The sequence below is a fragment of the Balaenoptera musculus genome, chromosome 10 (genome assembly GCF_009873245.2).
Source record: "Balaenoptera musculus isolate JJ_BM4_2016_0621 chromosome 10, mBalMus1.pri.v3, whole genome shotgun sequence".
Classification (NCBI taxonomy): domain Eukaryota; kingdom Metazoa; phylum Chordata; class Mammalia; order Artiodactyla; family Balaenopteridae; genus Balaenoptera; species Balaenoptera musculus.
Window position 1 is genome coordinate 84,443,307 of NC_045794.1, and position 23,097 is coordinate 84,466,403.

General features: G+C 37.6%; 2 protein-coding genes and 1 pseudogene across 4 annotated transcripts in view; 1 reads left to right on the forward strand and 2 right to left on the reverse strand.

Annotated features, from left to right (window-relative positions):
• CHPT1 (choline phosphotransferase 1) overlaps nucleotides 1-6,789 on the forward strand; it is a 42,786-nt gene extending 35,997 nt beyond the window's left edge. For 2 of the 3 annotated variants that reach the window (XR_005021511.1, XM_036866005.1), the window contains exon 9: nucleotides 77-250. Coding sequence is in view for 2 of the 3 variants with exons in the window: in XM_036866005.1 (XP_036721900.1) it covers nucleotides 77-121 (45 nt within the window). In the remaining variant the exon portion in view is untranslated. Of the gene's footprint in view, nucleotides 1-76; nucleotides 251-5,598 lie in introns of those variants that run through there. The other variant, XM_036866004.1, reaches the window with a different exon arrangement.
• Nucleotides 103-5,643, reverse strand: SYCP3 (synaptonemal complex protein 3). Its single transcript, XM_036866006.1, has 8 exons — nucleotides 5,500-5,643; nucleotides 5,066-5,132; nucleotides 4,868-4,902; nucleotides 3,021-3,138; nucleotides 2,081-2,180; nucleotides 1,342-1,440; nucleotides 286-390; nucleotides 103-156 (listed from the first exon to the last, which is right to left on the reverse strand). The coding sequence occupies exons 1-8, from the start codon at nucleotides 5,630-5,632 to the stop codon at nucleotides 103-105; spliced, it is 711 nt and encodes a 236-aa protein (XP_036721901.1). The 5' UTR covers nucleotides 5,633-5,643.
• Nucleotides 6,790-9,728: 2,939 nt separating the features above from the next.
• LOC118902805 lies at nucleotides 9,729-12,518 on the reverse strand (annotated as a pseudogene).
• Nucleotides 12,519-23,097: the final 10,579 nt, after the last annotated feature.

The following is a 23,097-nucleotide window of genomic DNA, read 5'->3' on the forward strand; positions in this document are numbered from 1 at the left end:
TTAAACCAGAATTTTCAACCACTCTAAAAACTTACATGCCTCTTAGCTAATGTTATAATTGTATCATATTACTTAGGTTCAAGTTCTTCCTTCAAAGAGTCATCAGAATAACATGGATTGAAGAGACTTTCGAACACTTGCCATCTCTTGCTGCTGCTGTCACATGAAAGGAGATATTAAACATTTGTTTAATTTTTAGATAAGTGTTATACATATTTCAGCAAATAAAATATTTCAATGCTTACAATAATCCTTATTTTTTCAATTTTAAATATAATAACTTACCGTTTCCATCATAATTTTTTTTTGCAACATAGACATTTCTTTTCTAAGTTCATTTTGTGCACCAGTAAGTAGATAATCGTGATTCTTCTCCAAGTCCTCCATACTCTAAAACACAAAAGGCTAGTTCAGTTACAAACCACCACTTTTCATCTCAGGTTCAAAACTTATACAATTAATTTTCAAAAGTAGGAACTTTTTAATATTCAACAATGCACATTATTTATCTCAAAAATATTCTAATACATGAAAACCAAAATATCCACTAAAGGAATAGAAAATGTCAGACATAAATCAAATATTATTAAAGGAGGTACAATAGTGTACCTTCTCACTGGAAGAAACAAAAATAACACAAAATTTTATAAAAGGAATAGAAGCACAACTTCCTGTAGCTATGTAGTAGAAAATGGGGATTTAATTCCAATTTAGTTGGCAAAAGAGTAAGACTGAAAGGAAGGTTAGGAAAAAGGGTTAAAAGTATTCTAGGGCAAGAGCATAAACAAAAGCATGAAAGTGCAAAGTGAGTGAGTTCAGAGAAAGCCGTTACGTGGAGGGGTGGAAGTAATGGATGAATGTAGTAATTGGAGCATTAAAAAAAAGGATCATATTATTGGGGGGTGAATCTTGAATGCCTAAGAATTTAGAATGAGAAGCTACTGACAGTTGTTCAGGAAGGAAAAGGTAATGTTATAGAAAGATAATAAGGCAGACCCATGAAGGATGGGTTGGAAAACAGAGAAATCAGCTAAGAGTTTTCATAGTATAAGGAAAGAATGATGAGGTTCTGAACTAGGGCAGTAGCAGTGGATGTGAAGAATAAGAGAGATGGAGGAGTCAAATATAGTACTAAAGTTCCTACACCAAGTGGTAACACTTAGTTATCGTATTTAGCACTTAAATTAAATCGAACACAATGCATTCAAAATGGAAAACTGTTAAGAATTTAAAATGTATAAGCGAAATGTTTTCCCCTTAAACTGAGAAAAAAATTATCTTCTACTTACACACATGAATTATATTTTATAAGAATGTATTATGTTACCAAATATAACAAACCTTTATGAACTGCTCATATAATTGTTTAATTGTTTTCAGTCTCTGGCTCTGAACAATTCTAGACTGTTGAAAAACTTTTTGTTGCTGTCGAAACATATTCTACAAATGTAAAAGAAAAAATTATATAAAACAATTCGGGTAAAATTTAGCAAAAATTAATTCTACATTACACTTAAAAGGAATAGTTTTTAAATCAATATTTTTAAGATTTTAACATTTACTATGACTGAGTTTAGATAATTTGTGTTCACCACTTATATACAACAATAATATAATAACCCTACCACTCATTGAGTAGGAAATCTCAACAATACTCAAAACATGTCCTAATTCTTGGTGCTTTCAATGTCAACACAGATGATCCTTACCATATTGCTGGTCTTTCAGTTTCTTGGCCTGTTTTCCACCAATGATTTTTGTTGTTCACCCTACTTTAGCCAGCCACTTACATACGCATACCCTAGATTTTGTCATTACCAAAAACTGTAACCTCTGCATAGTATTAATAACAGCAAACTTGATATTAACAATGTGTTAGGAAGCAAAGACCAACAGCTTTTATGAGTATGGTATGTGCCTGTACTTCTGCATTCAGCAGAACCAAACTCATAGCCAGCAGTGGGCAATGGAACCTGGCTAAGGTCCATGGGTGTACTGCAAGGCCGGCCTCCCCCTTCCTACTTGACACTTGGTTATAGTAGATTAATTATAAAGCTATAAAGCTAAGCATAATACTAACAGCTAGTTTTTCTTCTTGTTCCTCAGCTTTCTTCACATCTATATCCCACTGCTGGAACAAAGTCAGAAACTGCTGAGAATATTCTTGGTTAAGCTTCTGCCTGTAAAGCGTAATGAATATTGTCATATTTCACATCAATATGGAAAACCTTTCAAAACAAAACTGATTTGACATAATTATACTATAATAAAAGAGAAAATAATATCAAATTTTCAGATGTGAAGCCAAGAAGTAAAGTTATGATTTATGATGATTCAGAAGTATTTATTTTCCTAACCAACTAACAGAAAATCCCTCTCATGTGCTTTAAGCTCTTGAAAACTAAGGGAGTTTTATTGTACATATACATTTTCCAGAAAAGTCCATTTTATCTCCAAGCAATTTATTTTTCATTTTCTCCTACTGAATATAGGTTGTGATATGATAAATAGATTCACTGAAGTTATTATATTTATCATATAAGATTTCCAAATAGAAATATTTCACTTAATTTTTCCCCATTTTGGTATAATGATTTTGTACAAAAGAATAGTTAATTCAGCTAAAATATACAAATTATTTATAATACATAAGGTTGATCTTTTTCTACACTGTTAAACAGTTAACTATCATTAAGACTAATGGTTTATATGACATTTACTTTTTATTCAGCTAGTGTATTTTTAGAATGAATATAAATTACCTTTATTGTTAAAAAAAAACCTCAAACATTATTTAAAAGGGGAAAAAGGACATCTTTATTGATTTCTAGGAAATATATCTCAAGTCTGTGAAGGAATGAAGTTATAGGACTAAAGGACTTAAAGGAAAATCAAGCCAAATATACTTTTTTACTAGAGATCCCAATAAGTAGAAGATGATAGTACTTCTCATAATTTGCACCAATGAATACTAAGAAATGATGCAAATGTTGTGGCAGTGAAAAAACCAACAGCCTTACCTTTGCTCTTGTTGGGTTTTCCAAACATTTTCAATTTTCTGGTTACTGGTTTTGAGAGAAGCCTTGGTATACATTTCTAGTCTTTTTCTCTTGGCAAGAAGAGCCTTGTTAATATCAGCTATATTGAAAATAAATACTCATTAAATTTAATGTGGAAGAAAGTTACTTTGTTCCCACATATTCAAATAAACATGGATAAAGCTGGTTCAAGAGTTTTGAAAAGATCTTTAAAAATACACATAATATCAAAAAGCAAGATCATTTCCTTGCTTTTTTTTTCTGAGAAAACTTTTAGTTATTGGTATCCCAATTCTGATTTTCCTAACTAGAGATAATTTTTTAATTTAGAGGTGATTAAAAAGAGCTAATAACTGGAAAAAAGGGTCTCAAGGACAGACTTTAATTTCTTCATAAGAAAACACTAATAAAGGCTAAATTTAGAACTCATTATATGAAACAAAACTATTTTGAGTCTAAAAAGAATAAAAATAGTTAAAATAATTTTTTAAAATATAGTCAGTGATACTTTAAAATATATTTTTTACTAAAAGAGACAAAGACCAACCAAGCATAGCAAAATCTTATTTTAAGTAAATATCTAAATAAATTCAAGAACCCTTTTAAATACTTTTTTATAGAACATTTTTACCAATAATATTATTAAGTACTGCATTTCATAAACTTTTTAATACTTCAGGTAATTCTTTGCTAGGCACGTGCATATGGATCTACCATCAATAGTTATTTTTCAGTAATCATGATGAGGTGACCTACACTATTACATAAATATTTTGTATTTCCAATATCCATCTATAATAATAAATTTATAAGACAGATTATAAAACAAGCATTTTGTTACTACCAAATAGGGCAAAGCTTTCAAAAAAGACTTGATTATATGAATAATGCTAGAGAGGAGCCAAATATTGACTCTTTTTTTTTTTTTTTTTTATAAATTTATTTATTTATTTTTGGCTGTGTTGGGTCTTCGTTTCTGTGCGAGGGCTTTCTCCAGTTGCGGCAAGCGGGGGCCACTCTTCATCGCGGTGCGCGGGCCTCTCACTGTCACGGCCTCTCCCGTTGTGGAGCACAGGCTCCAGACGCGCCAGCTCAGTAGTTGTGGCTCACGGGCCTAGCCGCTCCGCGGCATGTGGGATCTTCCCGGACCGGGGCACGAACCCGTGTCCCCTGCATTGGCAGGCGGATTCCTAACCACTGCGCCACCAGGGAAGCCCCCAAATATTGACTCTTTTATAAGAATACTATCCCCTAACACGGTTAATGTAACTGATATTTGACATACAATTTAAAGTTTATGAACTTTTTATCTGATCTCTTACTAGCAAGGTGGTCTTTAATTCTCAGCTACATAGTTTAATAATGTAAAAATAAAAATGAAGAGTTATTTTAAAGGCTTCAATTTACATTGCCCTTCCTAAAGAAAAGAACACAGGAATGCCATAGAAAATAACTAAATTGAGAAAATGAAAAACTGACACATACACAGATATGTGCATATGTTTGTATCACTTAGTCCGTGAAAGTCCAAACAAAGAGGGATAGACACTTTTCCCATCCATTTTTGCTCTAAAATTTCATAGTCCATTAAGCTCACACATCTATAAAGTAACAGGACCATTCTTAACTCACCATCGTTAGCACCATCTCTTTTCACATCAACAACTGGAAAAGGTTAGTAAGGAAATCTATGAAGCCGAACCACATATACTTGTGCAAAATCTTACATATGAGAACAAAGCATTAAATAACAGTCTTATAGTCCACTGATTATTATTTACTATTATACAAATTATATGGTTTGAATACAAATATCTCCTAAAACATACCTCCAAATCTTTCCAGCATATTCTGTACTTCACCCCTGTGAAAAAAATTACATCAAACAACTTTTAATTAAGGATCCATAAAAATATCATTCTTGTTTTGGAAGAAATATCACATGCCCAGTATTTTACATACAATACTCGTTGGACAACCAAATAGACTTTTCTTGAAGTCTAACAGGTGAAAATTGAGCATATTACCCCATGTCTTCAACTATTCCTGCAGAAGTCCTCTTTTTCCCATGTTTATCAAGTACTGGAGTCTTCCCTGAATTGACAGTAAAAAAAGAAAAAGAGTTGAAATTAAGTATGCTATTTTGGTAATTTTTAAACGGAGTAATATCTTAATTTTGAGGTTTTTTGAGGCTTTGTGCCAAGACAAGTTTTTAAAGCAGACATATAAATGCACTACTTTCTCTGCAGGTTAGATGGAATTAAATCAGGATCCAAGACCATTTTATGGGAACAATTTTGCAAGTCTTCCTGTGTTAATGTCATAATAATCTATGTACTGTTTATCAGACATCAGGCGAAAGATGCTATAGAAGCTTCACTGAGTCCGAATAAGAAACACGAAGTACATGAAAATAAATGCAGGACATGGTCACTGCCCAACACCATTAGCTATACGGTACCTTCAGTGACATCCTCCTCTGAACCACTCAGATGTTTTTTATCTGCTTTCTCAAAGTCATAGCCTCTTATAACCTGATCTTCCATGGATGTCTTCCCAGATTTCCCGGTATGTTTTCTTCCAGAGGGCACCATGTCTCGATGTTTTCTGATTTAAAAAAAAAAAAAAGATCAAACCTGCTGAATCCAAAGACACCATTTAAATAAACTGGCAAATTTCAAAATGAGCGATATCAAATAAAGATGATTTTAGTTGAATACCACTTGAGGAGTCTCTTCATCTATTCTGTTGGACCAAAAGTTAACAGGAGAAGATAATGACTGCGCCGCCCCTGACGCCGGCGGTGCTGTGATGGAGAGTTCGCCTCTGAGGACGGGGAGGGCGGCGGAATCCTAGCCCGGCCAGGTTCTGGCTAAATCGGGGCAAATCTAGATCCTGCTGATTTCAGTCACAATGTGCACATCGTAATTACTGACAGGATCGATCAGAGCCCGCCCCAAAGAAGTTGCCAGCAACAGAAATACAACATAAAACGTTCTGCGCCCTGGGCCACAGAAAATGACGTCAAGATTTCCACGACCCCAGGCCTCGAGGACCAGTGAAGGGGAGCCCTGGCTTCATCTAAATGGTTTCTGCGGGGCGTGGGCGCGCTGACGAGGGCCCACCCTCCTCGCCTGCTGTCAACCTGTCCATCCGCCCGGCGTCGCGTCCAGTCCCGAGGCAGCCCAGCCGGCGCCTTTCCGCCCACTCACGGCCCTGCCCGCAGGGAGCGGTACTGCCTGCAAATTCCTGTCAGAGGCCCCAGGGAGAGCCAGCGGCTAAGATTTACCTCACAGGTCAAGAATAACCCCTGGCTCAGATTCCCGCGCGGGACAAACGCTCCCCTCCTCACACCTGAAAAACACCCCAATGGTCGACGACCACAGTTATGTGTCTCCGTACAGGCGTCCCCGCCGCTCCCGCCTCACCTGCCCCAACGCCTCAGACTTGACCTCTTCACAGCCTCGACACTCCTCCGAAGCAAGTCAGAATTAGCGCGGCAGAAAAGCCGACCTCGCCTCGCCCGGGAGCGTCTCTGATTGGCTGGCAGGAGGGCGCATGCGTGCAGCGGCCCCGGGGCTCCGCTCCCTCGGACGGCATGCCCAGCGAGAGCGCTGACCCAGAGCACCTTGCGGGCGGCGATCTATGGCTAGTACACCTGAAGCGAGGCACTTTCCAGTTTCTTTTTGTAACTTAAGTTTAAAATTTTCACAATATTTTAATAATAAAGTTGCAACAGAATATAAAGAACACACAACTTAATTTGTGAAGTACAGTTTTACCAGAGCCTATTGCATCTCCTCAGGGAGTCCTTTCCCTCCCATCCCCCCCATTCCCTACTCAGAGATTTTTTTTCTTTTTTAATTATCTTGAATTTTGTGTTAATCATTGGACCCTCCCATTTTCTAAGTTTTGTTACCGCGTGTATGTGCCCTGAGACAACTCTGCTTAGTTCTGTTTGTGTTTGGGTAGTATAGAAAGTTGTACCATATTCTGTGTAGTACTCTGTCACTCGCTTTTTTTTTTTTAAACCATTCTTTTTTTTTTTTTTTAATCAGACATCAATTTTATACACATCACTTTATACATGTCAATCCCAATCGCCCAATTCAGCACACCACCATCCCCACCCCACCGCAGTTTTCCCCCCTTGCTGTCCATACGTTTGTTCTCTACATCTGTGTCTCAACTTCTGCCCTGCAACCCGGTTCATCTGTACCATTTTTCTAGGTTCCACATACATGCGTTAATATACGATATTTGTTTTTCTCTTTCTGACTTACTTCACTCTGTATGACAGTCTCTAGATCCATCCACGTCTCAACAAATGACTCAATTTCGTTCCTTTTTATGGCTGTGTCACTCGCTTTTTAAACTTAACATTACGTCACTAAGAGAATCTAGATGATTACACGTAGCCATAGTTCTTTCATTTTCACTGCTGCAAAATATCCCATTGTGCCTCTATTCCACCATTTATTCATTTATTTTCTTGTCTGTGGACATGTGGGTTATTTTCAGATTACAGCCTATATAAACAATGATACTATGAATATTCTAATCTCCTGCATATATGCTAAAGTTTTTACAGAGTATCTGGGTGTGAAGTTGCTCGGTCATAGGCTAGATGATGTAAAGCCAAATTGGTTTCAAATTTATACTCCCACCAACAGTGAGTTCCCATTGTTCAATGCACTCATCATCACTTGGTATAGTCAGATTTCTTAATTTTGCCATTCTAGTGGGTGTAAAATGATATTTCTTTAGGGTCTGCTTTTGTATTTCTCCAGTCACTCATAAGATTAAGCTCTTGTTATGCTTATTGGCCATTTGCATTTCCTTTTCCTTAAAATATCTATTTGGGTTTCTTGCTCATTTTTCAATTGGGTTATGTGTTTCTTATTGACTTGTAGCTCTTTATATATGGGGGCAGTGTTAATATTTATGACTGCTTTCTGTATCTTTTTAAAGGAATTTATTTTTATCCTGAAGTCATAAAAATACAAAAGTTTTAAGGTTTTATTTTTCATTTTTAAGCCTTTGTTCATCTAGAATTTATTTTTGTGCCTGGTGACAGGTAGGGTCCAATTACTTCCCGCCCCGCCCCTCACTGTGGAAACCAGTTGATTGAATAGTGCATGCTTTCCCTTTAACAGCTACGTCATCTGTCATGTTTCTGTATGTTCTTGAGTCTGCTTCCCCAGCCTGTTCCACTGGTCAGTTTGCCTATTCCTGTGCCAAAGTCAGTTTTCATCATTCCAGCTTTATTAAAGGTTTGGCATCTAAGAGGGCAAGCCACATCGTATTTTTTCTTCAGGAGTATCCTGTGTATTCTTGAACTTTTGCTTTTCTAGTAAATTTTAGAATCAGTTTTCCAAGTTCCAGGAAAACAAAACAAAACAAAACAACCTACTGGATTTTAATTGGAATGGCAATAAATCTATACATCAATCTGGAGAGAACTGAGTCTTCCGATTCTTGAATGTAGCATATTTTCCATTTATTTAGAACTTCTTTAATATAATTCAATAAAGTTAAACTTTTTTCTCTGTGTAGAGTTTGCACTTTTATTAGATTTATTTATAAATAACTTATATTTTGTCTCTATTTTGTTCAAATTGTTATATAATTTTGTTCTAATTGGTATATAAATATCCAATTGATTTCTGATATGGGTCTTATTTCTTTTTAAATCCACATTTTAAAAGTTTATTTATCTGTTTATACACAACATTGTTCCAGAAAGGGTTTAAGGTGGCTTAAAAGACTCCATAAAATACACCAAGGAATTAGTAATAGAAGAACCAGGAATGAAGCGTATGCAAAATGCTTATATAATCCTACTCGTTTACTCTAGGTGGACCGCAAATTTGGCTCTAAGTTTTTAGCAGGCAGTCAGAAAAGGAAACTTAGTTACATCATTTACAGTGTTCGTAAAGCAAAAACAAGCCAGTTACCCAAGCGAAGCACTGTTATTCCTAATATTAAGACCAGAAAGAAATTTCTCTTGAGAGGCTTCATAAAGAGGTCAGTGTATGATGTAATTAATAATCAGTGTTCGCAGTAGCAACCTAATGGGAGACACAAAGATGAATGCACAGGGCTCTTTCTTCAATACAGGCAGATAACATCACATCAACTTGAAAATCAGGAACAGCAATTTTATCATGAGTTTGGGGGTTGATGGGGGGAACACAATATGATATGGTCAAGGTACTCAGCTCTTTGCTTTGCTCAACAAAACCAAAGATACATTTTGGAACAACAGAGTTGAATCCAGTACCCAGAATGACTCCGGAGAAGTCCTGAAACCCTTAAAAAATTCTATGCAACATTTTCTGAATAGGTGCGTTTATTCTTCTTGCCAGAGAAAACATAGTTTATCAGATACACTGTACTCAGCGTACCCAGGTGATACACATAAATTAGGAACCATTTCTTTAGACAATCTAGAGAATTAGACTACAAATCATTCATGCTATTCAGATACTTATGTTTTCTTCTTATAGCCTAGCTTATTTTTCCTCTGCAAAAAGAACCTTTTTTGTTTCCATGTGGTGCCACGGCTTGGGTGAAGGTTTCAGGGTGGTTAAAAAGTTGCCTCCTGGCTGGAGGAAGGGGCTCGGGCAGAGATCTCGAGGCGGGGGAAGGCAGGGGGGTCTCGCAAAGGCCGCCGGGCTCTGGAGGCTCCTAGTCGCGCGGACAGGAGAGCCTTTCGAAGAGATACTCGCCCAGTTCGGCCTGGGGGCCCGGCCAGACTGCGCAGGTCGGTCAGGTGCACGCCCATCTTCTTGAGGAGCTTCTTGATGAGCTCCTCCTGCAGGAAGCGGCTCTCCAGCAACTCGCAGAGCTGGGCGCCTGCGCTCTCAGAACCCGGGGCCTGCAGATCTAAGAGCGTCCGGCCCAGGCTCCTCTCCAGGGCCGTGGCGGCCTCCATGGCGCCCCACTCCTCCCGGGACAGCTCCTGCCCGTCCTGGAGCGGGGCGCGGCCGCCCCACTGCTTCCGCATCTTCAAGAGAGAAGCTGGGCCCCCTTGCGCTTCTCCACAGCCAACTCCCGGAAGAAGCGGCCCACGCCCTTCAGAGCCACCTCAACGCCTTCGAAGTAGAGGCTCAGAGAGAGGTAAGGGGACGAGGCCCGAGGTGCGGGTTGATCAGGCGGCTGACGGCGGCCTCCACCTCGGTGGAAGAACTCTGCTGGATCGGGGTGAGTCAGCAGTGAGGAGGCCTTCTCCGTAAAGTGTGCTGTGAGGATGCGCCCGGAAGCAGGGACCTGGGTCTTATTCTTCTCTCCAGCAACTTGCTAAACACTTTTATTACTTCCAATAATTTGTCTGTAGAGCCTGGGATCTTATAATAATATCATCTGTGAATAGTGACATTCTCGTTTCTTTATAGTTCGTAGGCTTTTTTTCATTTTCTGCCTGCACTGATTAGGATTTTTAGTACGAAGACGAATAAAAGCATGGATACTAGACATTCTTCCTAATTTTAAAGGGCATGTTTCTAAAGTTTCTGTTAACAGCGATGATACTGAAACCGTGGGTTAAATCCATTTCACCTGCCGTCACTAATCAAGGTCGTTTTAAGATTTGCCTGACCTCCAAGCTGCACTTAGCCTAGACAATAAGGTGTTTGCCCAAGTTGTTTTCCAGCTGCTATAGTTTGAGCTGAGCTGGGTAAATCTGGATTGGACCACCCACCCTTCAGCTGGGCATTCCAGAGTGTCTTCTTGGTGACCTTTTGACATCAAAGGGCTAAAAACTCTACCCTCAGAACATGCAGAGGCCTGTTGCCTAGTTACACCTGCTCAGAATGTCAGTTACCACACCTTTTTCCAATCACGTTTCCCCACACTCCCCATGCCTTGGACCGCCCTGCTTCTTTATTCTTTATCCCATAAATACCCCCGAGCCCCTTGCCTTAGGAGGCAGAGCTGGGATTGGTTTTCCTGTCTCCTCGCTTGGCTGTCTTCTGAATAAATACCCTCTTGGCTGCAAACCTCGGCATCTCAGTGTTTCATCTTGCTGGGCCTCAGGCAAGACAAACCTGGTTCGGTAACATATACCATGTGTGTGATTTTGGTAGTTGCCCTTTTTGAAAGCTTAGCTTCTATTTTTAGTTTGCGAAGAGTTTTTTGTTTGCTTGTTTTATTTTGTTTTTTAAAATCATGAATAAGTGTTGCGTTTTATTAAATTCTTTTCTGTATCTACTGAAACGATCTTTTCTCTTTAATTTGTTAATGTAGTGAAGAAAATGTATATCATCTCCTAATGTGAAACCAAATCTACATTCCTGTGACAAACCCAAGTTGATCACGATGTACTAACTTTTTAAGCACATTGCTGTGTTTGGGTTGTTCAGCTTTTTGTGTCCATTTTCATGACTGAGATTGGCTTGTAATTTTCCCTTAGCCTACTGTCCTCATCTGGTTTGTAATCAAGGCTATGCACATGGCTTGCTCCCTCTTCAAGTCTTTGCTCAAATGTTCATCTCAGTGAGGCCTTCTGTGCCTCCGTTTTTAGATATTGTAATTGTAAACTCTGCACCTTTATTTCTCTTCTTTCCCTAGTCTCCTTCCCCAGCTACCTTTTTCCTACCACTTACTGCTTTCTGTTGTATGTAATTTGATCATTTACTTAACCCCAAATGTTTGAAATTCTTTTGTGAAACTATCTGAACCTAGTGACATCATTGGAGTAGTTCCTTGAAAGTTTTCTTTTTTATCTTTATTTTTTTAACATCTTTATTGGAGTATAATTGCTTTACAATGGTGTATTAGTTTCTGCTTTATAACAAAGTGAATCAGCTATACATATACGTATATCCCCATATCTCCTCCCTCTTGCATCTCCCTCCCACCCCTCTAGGTGGTCACAAAGCACCAAGCTGATCTCCCTGTGCTATGTGGCTGCTTCCCACTAGCTATCTATTTTACATTTGGTAGTGTATATATGTCCATGCCACTCTCTCACTTCGTCCCCGTTTACCCTTCCCCCTCCCCGTGTCCTCAAGTCCATTCTCTACTTCCGCATCTTTATTCCTGTCCTGCCCCTAGGTTCTTCAGAACCTTTTTTTTTTTTTCAGATTCCATATATATGTGTTAGCATGACACAAATAACTCAGTTTTGTTTCTTTTTATGGCTGAGTAATATTCCATTGTATATATGTACCACATCTTCTTTATCCATTCATCTGTCGATGGACACGTAGGTTGCTTCCATGTCCTGGCTATTGTAAATAGTGCTGCAGTGAACATTGTGGTACATGACTCTTTTTGAATTATGTTTTTCTCTGGGTATATGCCCAGTAGTGGGATTGCTGGGTCGTATGGTAGTTCTCTTGATAGTTTTATTGATTTTTAACTTTCTTCTGTAGAAATTGGTCTTTTTAAGCATTTGTCTCTATTGGGGTCAACTACAGTAAAGTGTTTTTTCTAAGGAATCCTCTATTTCATTTAGTTTTATAAACTTACCTGCATAGAGATGTATAAAGTAGTCTCCTTTGATTTTTTAAATTCTTCTGCATTAATAGGTATTTCCCCTATGCCTGTCTCTTCTTTCCTTCCTTCCTTCCTTCGGAGTTGGATTGATTCTCCCCCCTCGCCCCCCAATTTCTAAGCATTTTGTGGACAGGGTTTCTAGTTCAAGAGCACCTTCTTCTGTCAGTATAATGAAGTGCAGTTTTTTTAAGCAGTAATGGAGTTGGGGTGAGGAGGAGAAGTTGATGTGTCTTGTTTCACTTTTGTTTTTGCAGGATCTTTAAGTTTTCCTCTCTTGTCTTTCTTTCTCGTAGCTCCAAGAGGCACCACTTCTTTTTTTCCCCTAATATTTATATTATTTATTTATATTTATGTGTTTATTTTGGCTGCTCCAGGTCTTAGTTGCGGCATGAAGGATCTTCCTTGCAGCATGCGGGCTTCTTAGTTGCGGCATGAGGGCTTCTTAGTTGCAGCATACAAACTCTCAGTTGCGGCATGCACGTGGGATCTAGTTCTCCAACCAGGGATTGAACCCCGGCCCCCTGCAATGGGAGCACGGAGTCTTACCCACTGGACCACCAGGAAAGTCCCAGGTGCCACCTCTTATCTGATTCTTCTCCAGAAGCAATGTTTCTTTAAGGCTGCCATCACTATTGGTCCTGCTTTCTTTCAAAACCCAGCCAGTACTGTAAACTACCAAGTCCCTGGCCTGTCTTCCTTGTTTTGCTTCTTAGTTGTATTAGATTTTGTCATTCTAGGAGTTATTTTATATTTACTTCATCTAGGTCTTCTGCTCCCCAGCACTCCTTTGCATATAGTCTCTTAAGCTTCCCCTCCTACAGGCTCATACTGTTCCCACAGGCTGACAGCACTGGCAAGAGCTCTGTTAGAATTTGTTGTCTATTTCTCTACTAGGAGAAGTTCATTGTATTCTCTGTCTCCTGAAAATGCGGAAGGCGTGGGTTACGTGTGAAGTCTTACTTTTCTACTTCATTAATTTCTGCTCTTACCTTTATTACCTCCCTACTTTCTTTTATTGTTCTTTTTCTGACTTTTTATGTTAGACCATTAGGTTGTTCATTTCCCGCCTCTCTCCTTTTCCAAGATGCTCATTTAAGATGATAAATTTCCCTCTATGTATCATGTAGCTGAACCCCACAAGTTGTGATAGGCAATATTTTCATTCCCATCCAGTTCTAAGTATTTTTAAGTTTCCACTGTAAGTTCTTCCTTGATTCATGAGTTTCTTAATATGTGTTTTTAGGCTTTCAAACAAATTTGGTTCTTAAAATTTATTGTTGGGCTATTCTAACTGGATACCCCTATAATCTGAATCATACCTATGATTTGAAATGTGTTAACTAACACAAGGTCCATCTTAAAAAAATATTTTATCCACGCTTGATAAGAATGGGTATGCTCTAATTTGGATGTGCTGGGTTCTAGATATATCCAAGATATATCAAACTTTTTAATTGTGTCATTCAAATCTTTTACGTCTTTGCTGATATCTTTGTCTCCTTGGTCTAGGAATAATTGAGGAATGACTGGATATGTGTTAAAATCTACTCTGATAGTGGATTTATAAATTTTTTAAAAAATTAAGTAACTTATTTATTTTTGGCTGCATTGGGTCTCCGTTGCTGCATGCGGGCTTTTCTCTAGTTGTGGAGAGCACGAGCTACTCTTTGTTGCAGTGCATGGGCTTCTTATTGCAGTGGCTTCTCTTAGTTGTGGAGCATGGGCTCTAGGCGCACGGGCTTCAGTAGTTGTGGCACGCGGGCTCAGTAGTTGTGGAGCATGGGCTCTAGGCGCGCAGGGTCAGTAGTTGTGGCACACGGGCTTAGTTGCTCCGCGGCATGTGGAATCTTCCCTGACCAGGGCTTGAACCCGTGCCCCCTGCATTGGCAGGCAGATTCTTAACCACTGCACCACCAGGGAAGTCCGGATTTATAAATTTTTCCTTATAGTTCTATCAACTTGATTTTTGTATTTTGAACCTATTTAATTAGGTGCATACAAGTTTAGAATGCATACATCTTCTGTCAGTTGAACCTTTTTTTTTAAAAACATCTTTATTGGAGTATAATTGCTTTACAATGTTGTGTTAGTTTCTGCTGTATAACAAAGTGAATCAGCTATATGTATACATATATCCCTATATCCCTCCCTCTTGCGTCTCCCTCCCACCCTACCTATCCCACCCCTCTAGGTGGTCACAAAGCACCAAGCTGATCTCCCTGTGCTATGCAGCTGCTTCCCACTAACTATCTATTTTACATTTGGTAGTGTATATATGTCAGTGCTACTCTCTCACTTCGTCCCAGCTTACCCTTCCCGCTCCCCGTGTCCTGAAATACATTCTCTACGCCTGCATCTTTATTCCTGACCTACCCCTACGTTCATTAGAACCATTTTATTTTTTTTAGATTCCATATATATGTGTTAGCATACGGTATTTGTTTTTCTCTTTCTGACTTACTTCACTCTGTATGACAGACTCTAGGCCATCCTCCTCACTACAAATAGTTCAATTTTGTTTCTTTTTATGGCTGAGTAATATTCTATGGTATATAGCCACATCTTCTTTATCCATTCATCCGTCTGTGGACACTTAGGTTTTTCCATGTCCTGGATATTTCTGCTGCAATGAACGATGTGGTACATGTCTCTTTTTGAATTATGGTTTTCTCTAGGTATATGCCCAGCAGTGTGATTGCTGGGTCATATGGTAGTTCTATTTTTAGTTTTTTAAGGAACCTCCATATTGTTCTCCATAGTGTCTGTATCAATTAGCATTCCCACCAACAGTGCAAGAGGGTTCCCTTTTCTCCACACCCTGTCCAGCATTTATTGTTTGTAAATTTTTTGATGATGGCCTTTCTGACTGGTGGAGGTGATACCTCATTGTAGTTTTGCTTTGCATTTCTCCAATGATTAGTGATGTTGAGCATCCTTTCATGTGTTTGTTGGCAATCTGTATATCTCCTTTGGAGAAATGTCCATTTAGGTCTTCCGCCCATTTTTGGATTGGGTTTTTGTTTTTTTGATATTGAGAGGCATGAGCTGCTTGTATATTTTGGAGATTAATCCTTTGTCAGTTGCTTCGTTTGCAAATATTTTCTCCCATTCTGAGAGTTGTGTTTTGGTCTTGTTTATGGTTTCCTTTGCTGTGCAAAAGCTTTTAAGTTTCATTAGGTCCCATTTGTTTTTGTTTTTCTTTCCATTTCTCTAGGAGGTGGGTCAAAAAGGATCTGGCTGTGATTTATGTCATAGAGTGTTCTGCCTATGTTTTCCTCTAAGAGTTTGATAGTGTCTGGCCTTACATTTAGGTCTTTAATCCATTTTGAGTTTATTTTTGTGTATGGTGTTAGGGAGTGTTCTAATTTCATTCTTTTGCATGTAGCTGTCCAGTTTTCCCAGCACCACTTATTGAAGAGGCTGTCTTTTCTCCATTGTATATTCTTGCCTCCTTTATCAAAAATAAGGTGACTGTATGTGCATGGGTTTATCTCTGGGCTTTCTATCCTGTTCCATTCATCTATATTTCTCTTTTTGTGCCAGTACCATACTGTCTTGATTACTGTACCTTTGTTGTATAGTCTGAAGTCAGGGAGCCTGATTCCTTCAACTCCGTTTTTCTTTCTCAAGATTGCTTTGGCTATTTGGGGTCTTTTGTGTTTCCATACAAATTGTGAAATTTTTTGTTATAGTTCTGTGAAAAATGCCATTAGTAATTTGATAGGGATTGCATTGAATCTGTAGATTGCTTTGCGTAGTATAGTCATTTTCACAATGTTGATTCTTCCAATCTAAGAACATGGTTTATCTCTCCATCTGTTGGTATCATCTTTAATTTCTTTCATCAGTGTCTTATAGTTTTCTGCATACAGGTCTTTTGTCTCCTTAGGTAGGTTTATTCCTAGGTATTTTATTCTTTTTGTTGCAATGGTAAATGGGAGTGTTTCCTTAATTTCTCTTTCAGATTTTTCATCATTAGTGTATAGGAATGCAAGAGATTTCTGTGCATTAATTTTGTATCCTGCTACTTTACCAAATTCATTGATTAGCTCTAGTAGTTTTCTGGTAGCATCTTTAGGATTCCCTATGTATAGTATCATGTCATCTGCAAACAGTGACAGCTTTACTTCTTCTTTCTGATTTGGATTACTTTTATTTCTTTTTCTTCTCTGATTGCTGTGGCTAAAACTTCCAAAACAATGTTGAATAATAGTGGTGAGAATGGGCAACATTGTCTTGTTCTTGATCTTGGTGGAAATGGTTTCAGTTTTTCACCATTGAGGACAATGTTGGCTGTGGGTTTGTCATATATGGCCTTTATTATGTTGAGATAAGTTCCCTCTATGCCTACTTTCTGGAGGGTTTTTATCATAAATGGGTGTTGAATTTTGTCAAAAGCTTTTTCTGCATCTATTGAGATGATCATATGGTTTTTATTCTTCAATTTGTTAATGTGGTGTATCACATTGATTGATTTGTGTATATTGAAGAATCCTTGCATTCCTGGGATAAACCCCACTTGATCATGGTGTATGATCCTTTTAATGTGCTGTTGCTGTTGGATTCTGTTTGCTAGTATTTTGTTGAGGATTTTTGCATCTATGTTTATCCGTGATTTTGGCCTGTAGTTTTCTTTCTTTGTGACAACCTTGTCTGGTTTTGGTATCAGGGTGATGGTGGCCTCGTAGAATGAGTTTGGGGGTGTTCCTCCCTCTGCTATATTTTGGAAGAGTTTGAAAAGGATAGGTGTTAGCTCTTCTCTAAATGTTTGATAGAATTCTCCTGTGAAGCCATCTGGTCCTGGGCTTTAGTTTGTTGGAAGATTTTTAATCACAGTTTCAATTTCAGTGTTTGGGATTGGTCTCTTTATATTTTCTATTTCTTCCTGGTTCAGTCTTTGGAAGGTTGTGCTTTTCTAGAATTTGTCCATTTCTTCCAGGTTGTCCATTTTATTGGCATATAATTGCTTGTAGTAATCTCTCACGTTCCTTTGTATTTCTGCAGTGTCAGTTGTTACTTCTTTTTCATTTCTAATTCTGTTGATTTGAGTCCTCTCTTTTTTTTTTTTTTTCCACACACACACACTGTATTTTATTTTTACAAGAGATAAATAGACTGACACCAAGCATTGTACATGGATGACCACAACAAAAGCAACAATGATTGCAATTACCAAACATGAAACACACTCATACTATGTCATAATATTGACATTCAGTCCAGTAATCCTCCACTGTAACAGCTCCTTTACTTTGCAGTGAAAATTTATTTGTATATTCTTTGCCTCTGAGTCCTTGTGGGATTTTTTTTTTTTTAATTCAGACAGAAAGTCACGAAAATTATACTCATCCTCATCAGTTCACTCAGTCCCATGTAATTCATTTTTTTTTTCATCTTGATCTTTTGTTAGCACTTTTATGAGTTCATCAGTTTTTCATTAGAGTTCTGAAAATGCTTATTCATTCAGTTCAGCAGTACAGTCAGTTACCAGAAACCTGTACTTGTCAGAGTCTTTTCCATGAAATTCTTGAAGATGAAACCCTTTTATAGGAACATATTAGCAAAATCATCAGAGTACACCCAGAACTGTCTGTAAATGACAAAAGACTTAAAAATGACCACGGTTAAAGATTTGATGAAAGTTCATAATAATGCAGTTGACAAGAAAATTAGTTATTTCTGAGATATACATTTTAAAGTAATAACTAGGATTATTACTTATAACATTATACCAGAACATATAAGATTTTTAGAAATTTCATGTAATGTCTGAAACATTTATATTAACATATTTCCATACATATTTCCATACAAATACAAATATAAGATTTTTAGAAATTTCATGTAATGTCTGAAACATTTATATTAACATATTTCCATACATATTTCCATACAAATACAAATATAAGATTTTTAGAAATTTCATGTAATGTCTGAAACATTTATATTAACATATTTCCATACAAATAACCCAATGAAAGTTTAGTATTAGTTGTTTTGTTTGTTTTTTTATACTGCAGGTACTTATTAGGCATCAATTTTATACACATCAGTGTATACATGTCAATCCCAATCGCCCAATTCAGCACACCACCATCCCCACCTCACCGCAGTTTTCCCCCCTTGGTGTCCATATGTCCATTCTCTACATCTGTGTCTCAACTTCTGCCCTGCAAACTGGCTCATCTGTACCATTTTTTTAGGTTCCACATACATGCATTAATATACGATATTTGTTTCTCTCTTTCTGACTTACTTCACTCTGTATGACAGTCTCTAGATCCATCCACGTCTCAACAAATGACTCAATTTCATTCCTTTTTATGGCTGAGTAATATTCCATTGTATATATGTACCACAACTTCTTTATCCATTCGTCTGTTGATGGGCATTTAGGTTGCTACCATGACCTGGCTATTGTAAATAGTGCTGCAATGAACATTCGGGTGCATGTGTCTTTTTGAATTATGGTTTTCTCTGGGTATATGCCCAGTAGTGGGATTGCTGGGTCATATGGTAATTCTATTTTTAGTTTTTTGAGGAACCTCCATATTGTTCTCCATAGTGGCTGTATCAATTTACATTCCCACCAACAGTGCAAGAGGGTTCCCTTTTCTCCCCACCCTCTCCAGCATTTGTTGTTTGTAGATTTTCTGATGATGCCCATTCTAACAGGAGTGAGGTGATACCTCATTGTAGTTTTGATTTGCATTTCTCTAATAATTAGTGATGTTGAGCATCTTTTCATGTGCTTCGTGGCCGTCTGTATGTCTTCTTTGGAGAAATGTCTATTTAGGTCTTCTGCCCATTTTTGGATTGGGGTGTTTGTTTCTTTGATATTGAGCTGAATGAGCTGTTTATATATTTTGGAGATTAATCCTTTGTCCGTTGATTCATTTGCAAATATTTTCTCCCATTCTGAGGGTTGTCTTTTCGTCTTGTTTATGGTTTCCTTTGCTGTGCAAAAGCTTTGAAGTTTCATTAGTCCCACTTGTTTATTTTTGTTTTTATTTCCATTACTCTAGGAGGTGGATCAAAAAAGATCTTGCTGTGATTTATGTCAAAGAGTGTTCTTCCTATGTTTTCCTCTAAGAGTTTTATAGTGTCCAGTCTTATATTTAGGTCTCTAATCCATTTTGAGTTTATTTTTGTATATGGTGTTAGGGAGTCTTCTAATTTCATTCTTTTACATGTAGCTGTCCAGTTTTCCCAGCACCACTTATTGAAGAGACTGTCTTTTCTCCATTGTATATCTTTGCCTCCTTTGTCATAGATTAGTTGACCATAGGTGCGTGGGTTAATCTCTGGGCTTTCTATCTTGTTCCATTGATCTATGTTTCTGTTTCTGTGCCAGTACCATATTGTCTTGATTACTGTAGCTTTGTAGTATAGTCTGAAGTCAGGGAGTCTGATTCCTCCAGCTCCATTTTTTTGCCTCAAGACTGCTTTGGCTATTCGGGGTCTTTTGTGTCTCCATACAAATTTTAAGATGATTTGTTCTAGCTCCGTAAAAAATGCCATTGGTAATTTCATAGGGATTGCATTGAATCTGTAGATTGCTTTGGGTAGTATACTCATTTTCACAATGTTGATTCTTCCAATCCAAGAACATGGTATATCTCTCCATCTGTTGGTATCATCTTTAATTTCTTTCATCAGTGTCTTATAGTTTTCTGCATACAGGTCTTTTGTCTCCCTAGGTAGGTTTATTCCTAGGTATTTTATTCTTTTTGTTGCAATGGTAAATGGGAGTGTTTCCAAAATTTCTCTTTCAGATTTTTCATCATTAGTGTATAGGAATGCAAGAGATTTCTGTGCATTAATTTTGTATCCTGCAACTTTACCATATTCATTAATTAGCTCTAGCAGTTTTCTGGTGGCAGTTTTAGGATTCTCTATGTATAGTATCATGTCATCCGCAAACAGTGACAGTTTTACTTCTTCTTTTCCAATTTGTATTCCTTTTATTTCTTTTTCTTCTCTGATTGCCGTGGCTAGGACTTCCAGAACTATGTTGAATAATAGTGGTGAGAGTGGACATCCTTGTCTCGTTCCTGATCTTAGAGGAAATGCTTTCAGGTTTTCACCATTGAGAATGATGTTTGCTGTGGGTTTGTCATATATGGCCTTTATTATGTTGAGGTAGGTTCCCTCTATGCCCACTTTCTGGAGAGTTTTTATCAGAAATGGGTGTTGAATTTTGTCAAAAGCTTTTTCTGCATCTATTGAGATGATCATATGGTCTTTATTCTTCAATTTGTTAATATGGTGTATCACATTGATTGATTTGCGTATATTGAAGAATCCTTGCATCCCTGGGATAAATCCCACTTGATCGTGGTGTATGATCCTTTTAATGTGTTGTTGGATTCTGTTTGCTAGTATTTTGTTGAGGATTTTTGCATCTATATTCATCAGTGATATTGGTCTGTAATTTTCTTTTTTTGTAGTGTCTTTGTGTGGTTTTGGTATCAGGGTGATGGTGGCCTCATAGAATGAGTTTGGGAGTGTTCCTTCCTCTGCAATTTTTTGGAAGAGTTTGAGAAGGATGGGTGTTAGCTCTTCTCTAAATGTTTGATAGAATTCACCTGTGAAGCCATCTGGTCCTGGACTTTTGTTTGTTGGAAGATTTTTAATCACAGTTTCAATTTCATTACTTGTGATTGGTCTGTTCATATTTTCTGTTTCTTCCTGATTCAGTCTTGGAAGGTTATACCTTTCTAAGAATTTGTCCATTTCTTCCAGGTTGTCCATTTTATTGGCATAAAGTTGCTTGTAGTAGTCTCTTAGGATGCTTTGTATTTCTGCGGTGTCTGTTGTAACTTCTCCTTTTTCATTTCTGATTGTATTGATTTGAGTCCTCTCCCTCTTTTTCTTGATGAGTCTGGCTAATGGTTTATCAATTTTGTTTATCTTCTCAAAGAACCAACTTTTAGTTTTATTGATCTTTGCTATTGTTTTCTTTGTTTCTATTTCATTTATTTCTGCTCTGATCTTTATGATTTCTTTCCTTCTGCTAACTTTGGGTTTTGTTTGTTCTTCTTTCTCTAGTTTCTTTAGGTGTAAGGTTAGATTGTTTACTTGAGCTTTTTCTTGTTTCTTTAGGTAGGCTTGTATAGCTATAAACTTCCCTCTTAGAACCGCTTTTGCTGCATCCCATAGGTTTTGGGTCGTCGTGTTTTCATTGTCATTTGTCTCTAGGTATTTTTTTATTTCCTCTTTGATTTCTTCAGTGATCTCTTGGTTATTTAGTAACATATTGTTTAGCCTCCATGTGTTTGTCTTTTTTACGTTTTTTTCCCTGTAATTCATTTCTAATCTCATAGCGTTGTGGTCAGAAAAGATGCTTGATATGATTTCAATTTTCTTAAATTTACTGAGGCTTGATTTGTGACCCAAGATGTGATCTATCCTGGAGAATGTTCCGTGCGCACTTGAGAAGAACGTGTAATCTGCTGTTTTTGGATGGAATGTCCTATAAATATCAATTAAATCTAACTGGTCTATTGTGTCATTTAAAGCTTCTGTTTCCTTATTTATTTTCATTTTGGATGATCTGTCCATTGGTGTAAGTGAAGTGTTAAAGTCCCCCACTATTATTGTGTTACTGTCGATTTCCTCTTTTATAGCTGTTAGCAGTTGCCTTATGTATTGAGGTGCTCCTATGTTGGGTGCATATATATTTATAATTGTTATATCTTCTTCTTGGATTGATCCCTGGATCATTATGTAGTGTCCTTCCTTGTCTCTTGTAACATTCTTTATTTTAAAGTCTATTTTATCTGATATGAGTATAGCTACTCCAGCTTTCTTTTGATTTCCATTTGCATGGAATATCTTTTTCCATCCCCTCACTTTCAGTCTGTATGTGTCCCTAGGTCTAAAGTGGGTCTCTTGTAGACAGCATATATATGGGTCTTGTTGTTGTATCCATTCAGCCAGTCTATGTCTTTTGGTTGGGGCATTTAATCCATTCACGTTTAAGGTAATTATCGATATGTATGTTCCTATGACCATTTTCTTAATTGTTTTGGGTTTGTTTTTGTAGGTCCTTTTCTTCTCTTGTGTTTCCCACTTAGAGAAGTTCCTTTAGCATTTGTTGTAGAGCTGGTTTGGTGGTGCTGAATTCTCTTAGCTTTTGCTTGTCTGTAAAGCTTTTGATTTCTCCATCAAATCTAAATGAGATCCTTGCCGGGTAGAGTAATCTTGGTTGTAGGTTCTTCCCTTTCATCACTTTAAGTATATCATGCCACTCCCTTCTGGCTTGCAGAGTTTCTGCTGAGAAATCAGCTGTTAACCTTATGGGAGTTCCCTTGTATGTTATTTGTCGTTTTTCCCTTGCTGCTTTCAATAATTTTTCTTTGTCTTTAATTTTTGCCACTTTGATTACTGTGTGTCTCGGCGTGTTTCTCTTTGGGTTTATTCTGTATGGGACTCTCTGCACTTCCTGGACTTGGGTGGCTATTTCCTTTCCCATGTTAGGGAAGTTTTCGACTATAATCTCTTCAAATATTTTCTCTGGTCCTTTCTCTCTCTCTTCTCCTTCTGGGACCCCTAT

Excerpts from the sequence above, each read along its gene's own strand:
- SYCP3 (XM_036866006.1), bottom strand. The coding sequence starts at position 5,632 with ATGGTGCCCTCTGGAAGAAAACATACCGGGAAATCTGGGAAGACATCC. Across the intron at positions 4,903-5,065 it reads GGAATAGTTGAAGACATGGG|GGGTGAAGTACAGAATATGC; the intron begins GTAATATGCTCA and ends TTTTTTTCACAG. Across the intron at positions 157-285 it reads AAAAAATTATGATGGAAACG|CAGCAGCAAGAGATGGCAAG; the intron begins GTAAGTTATTAT and ends TTCATGTGACAG.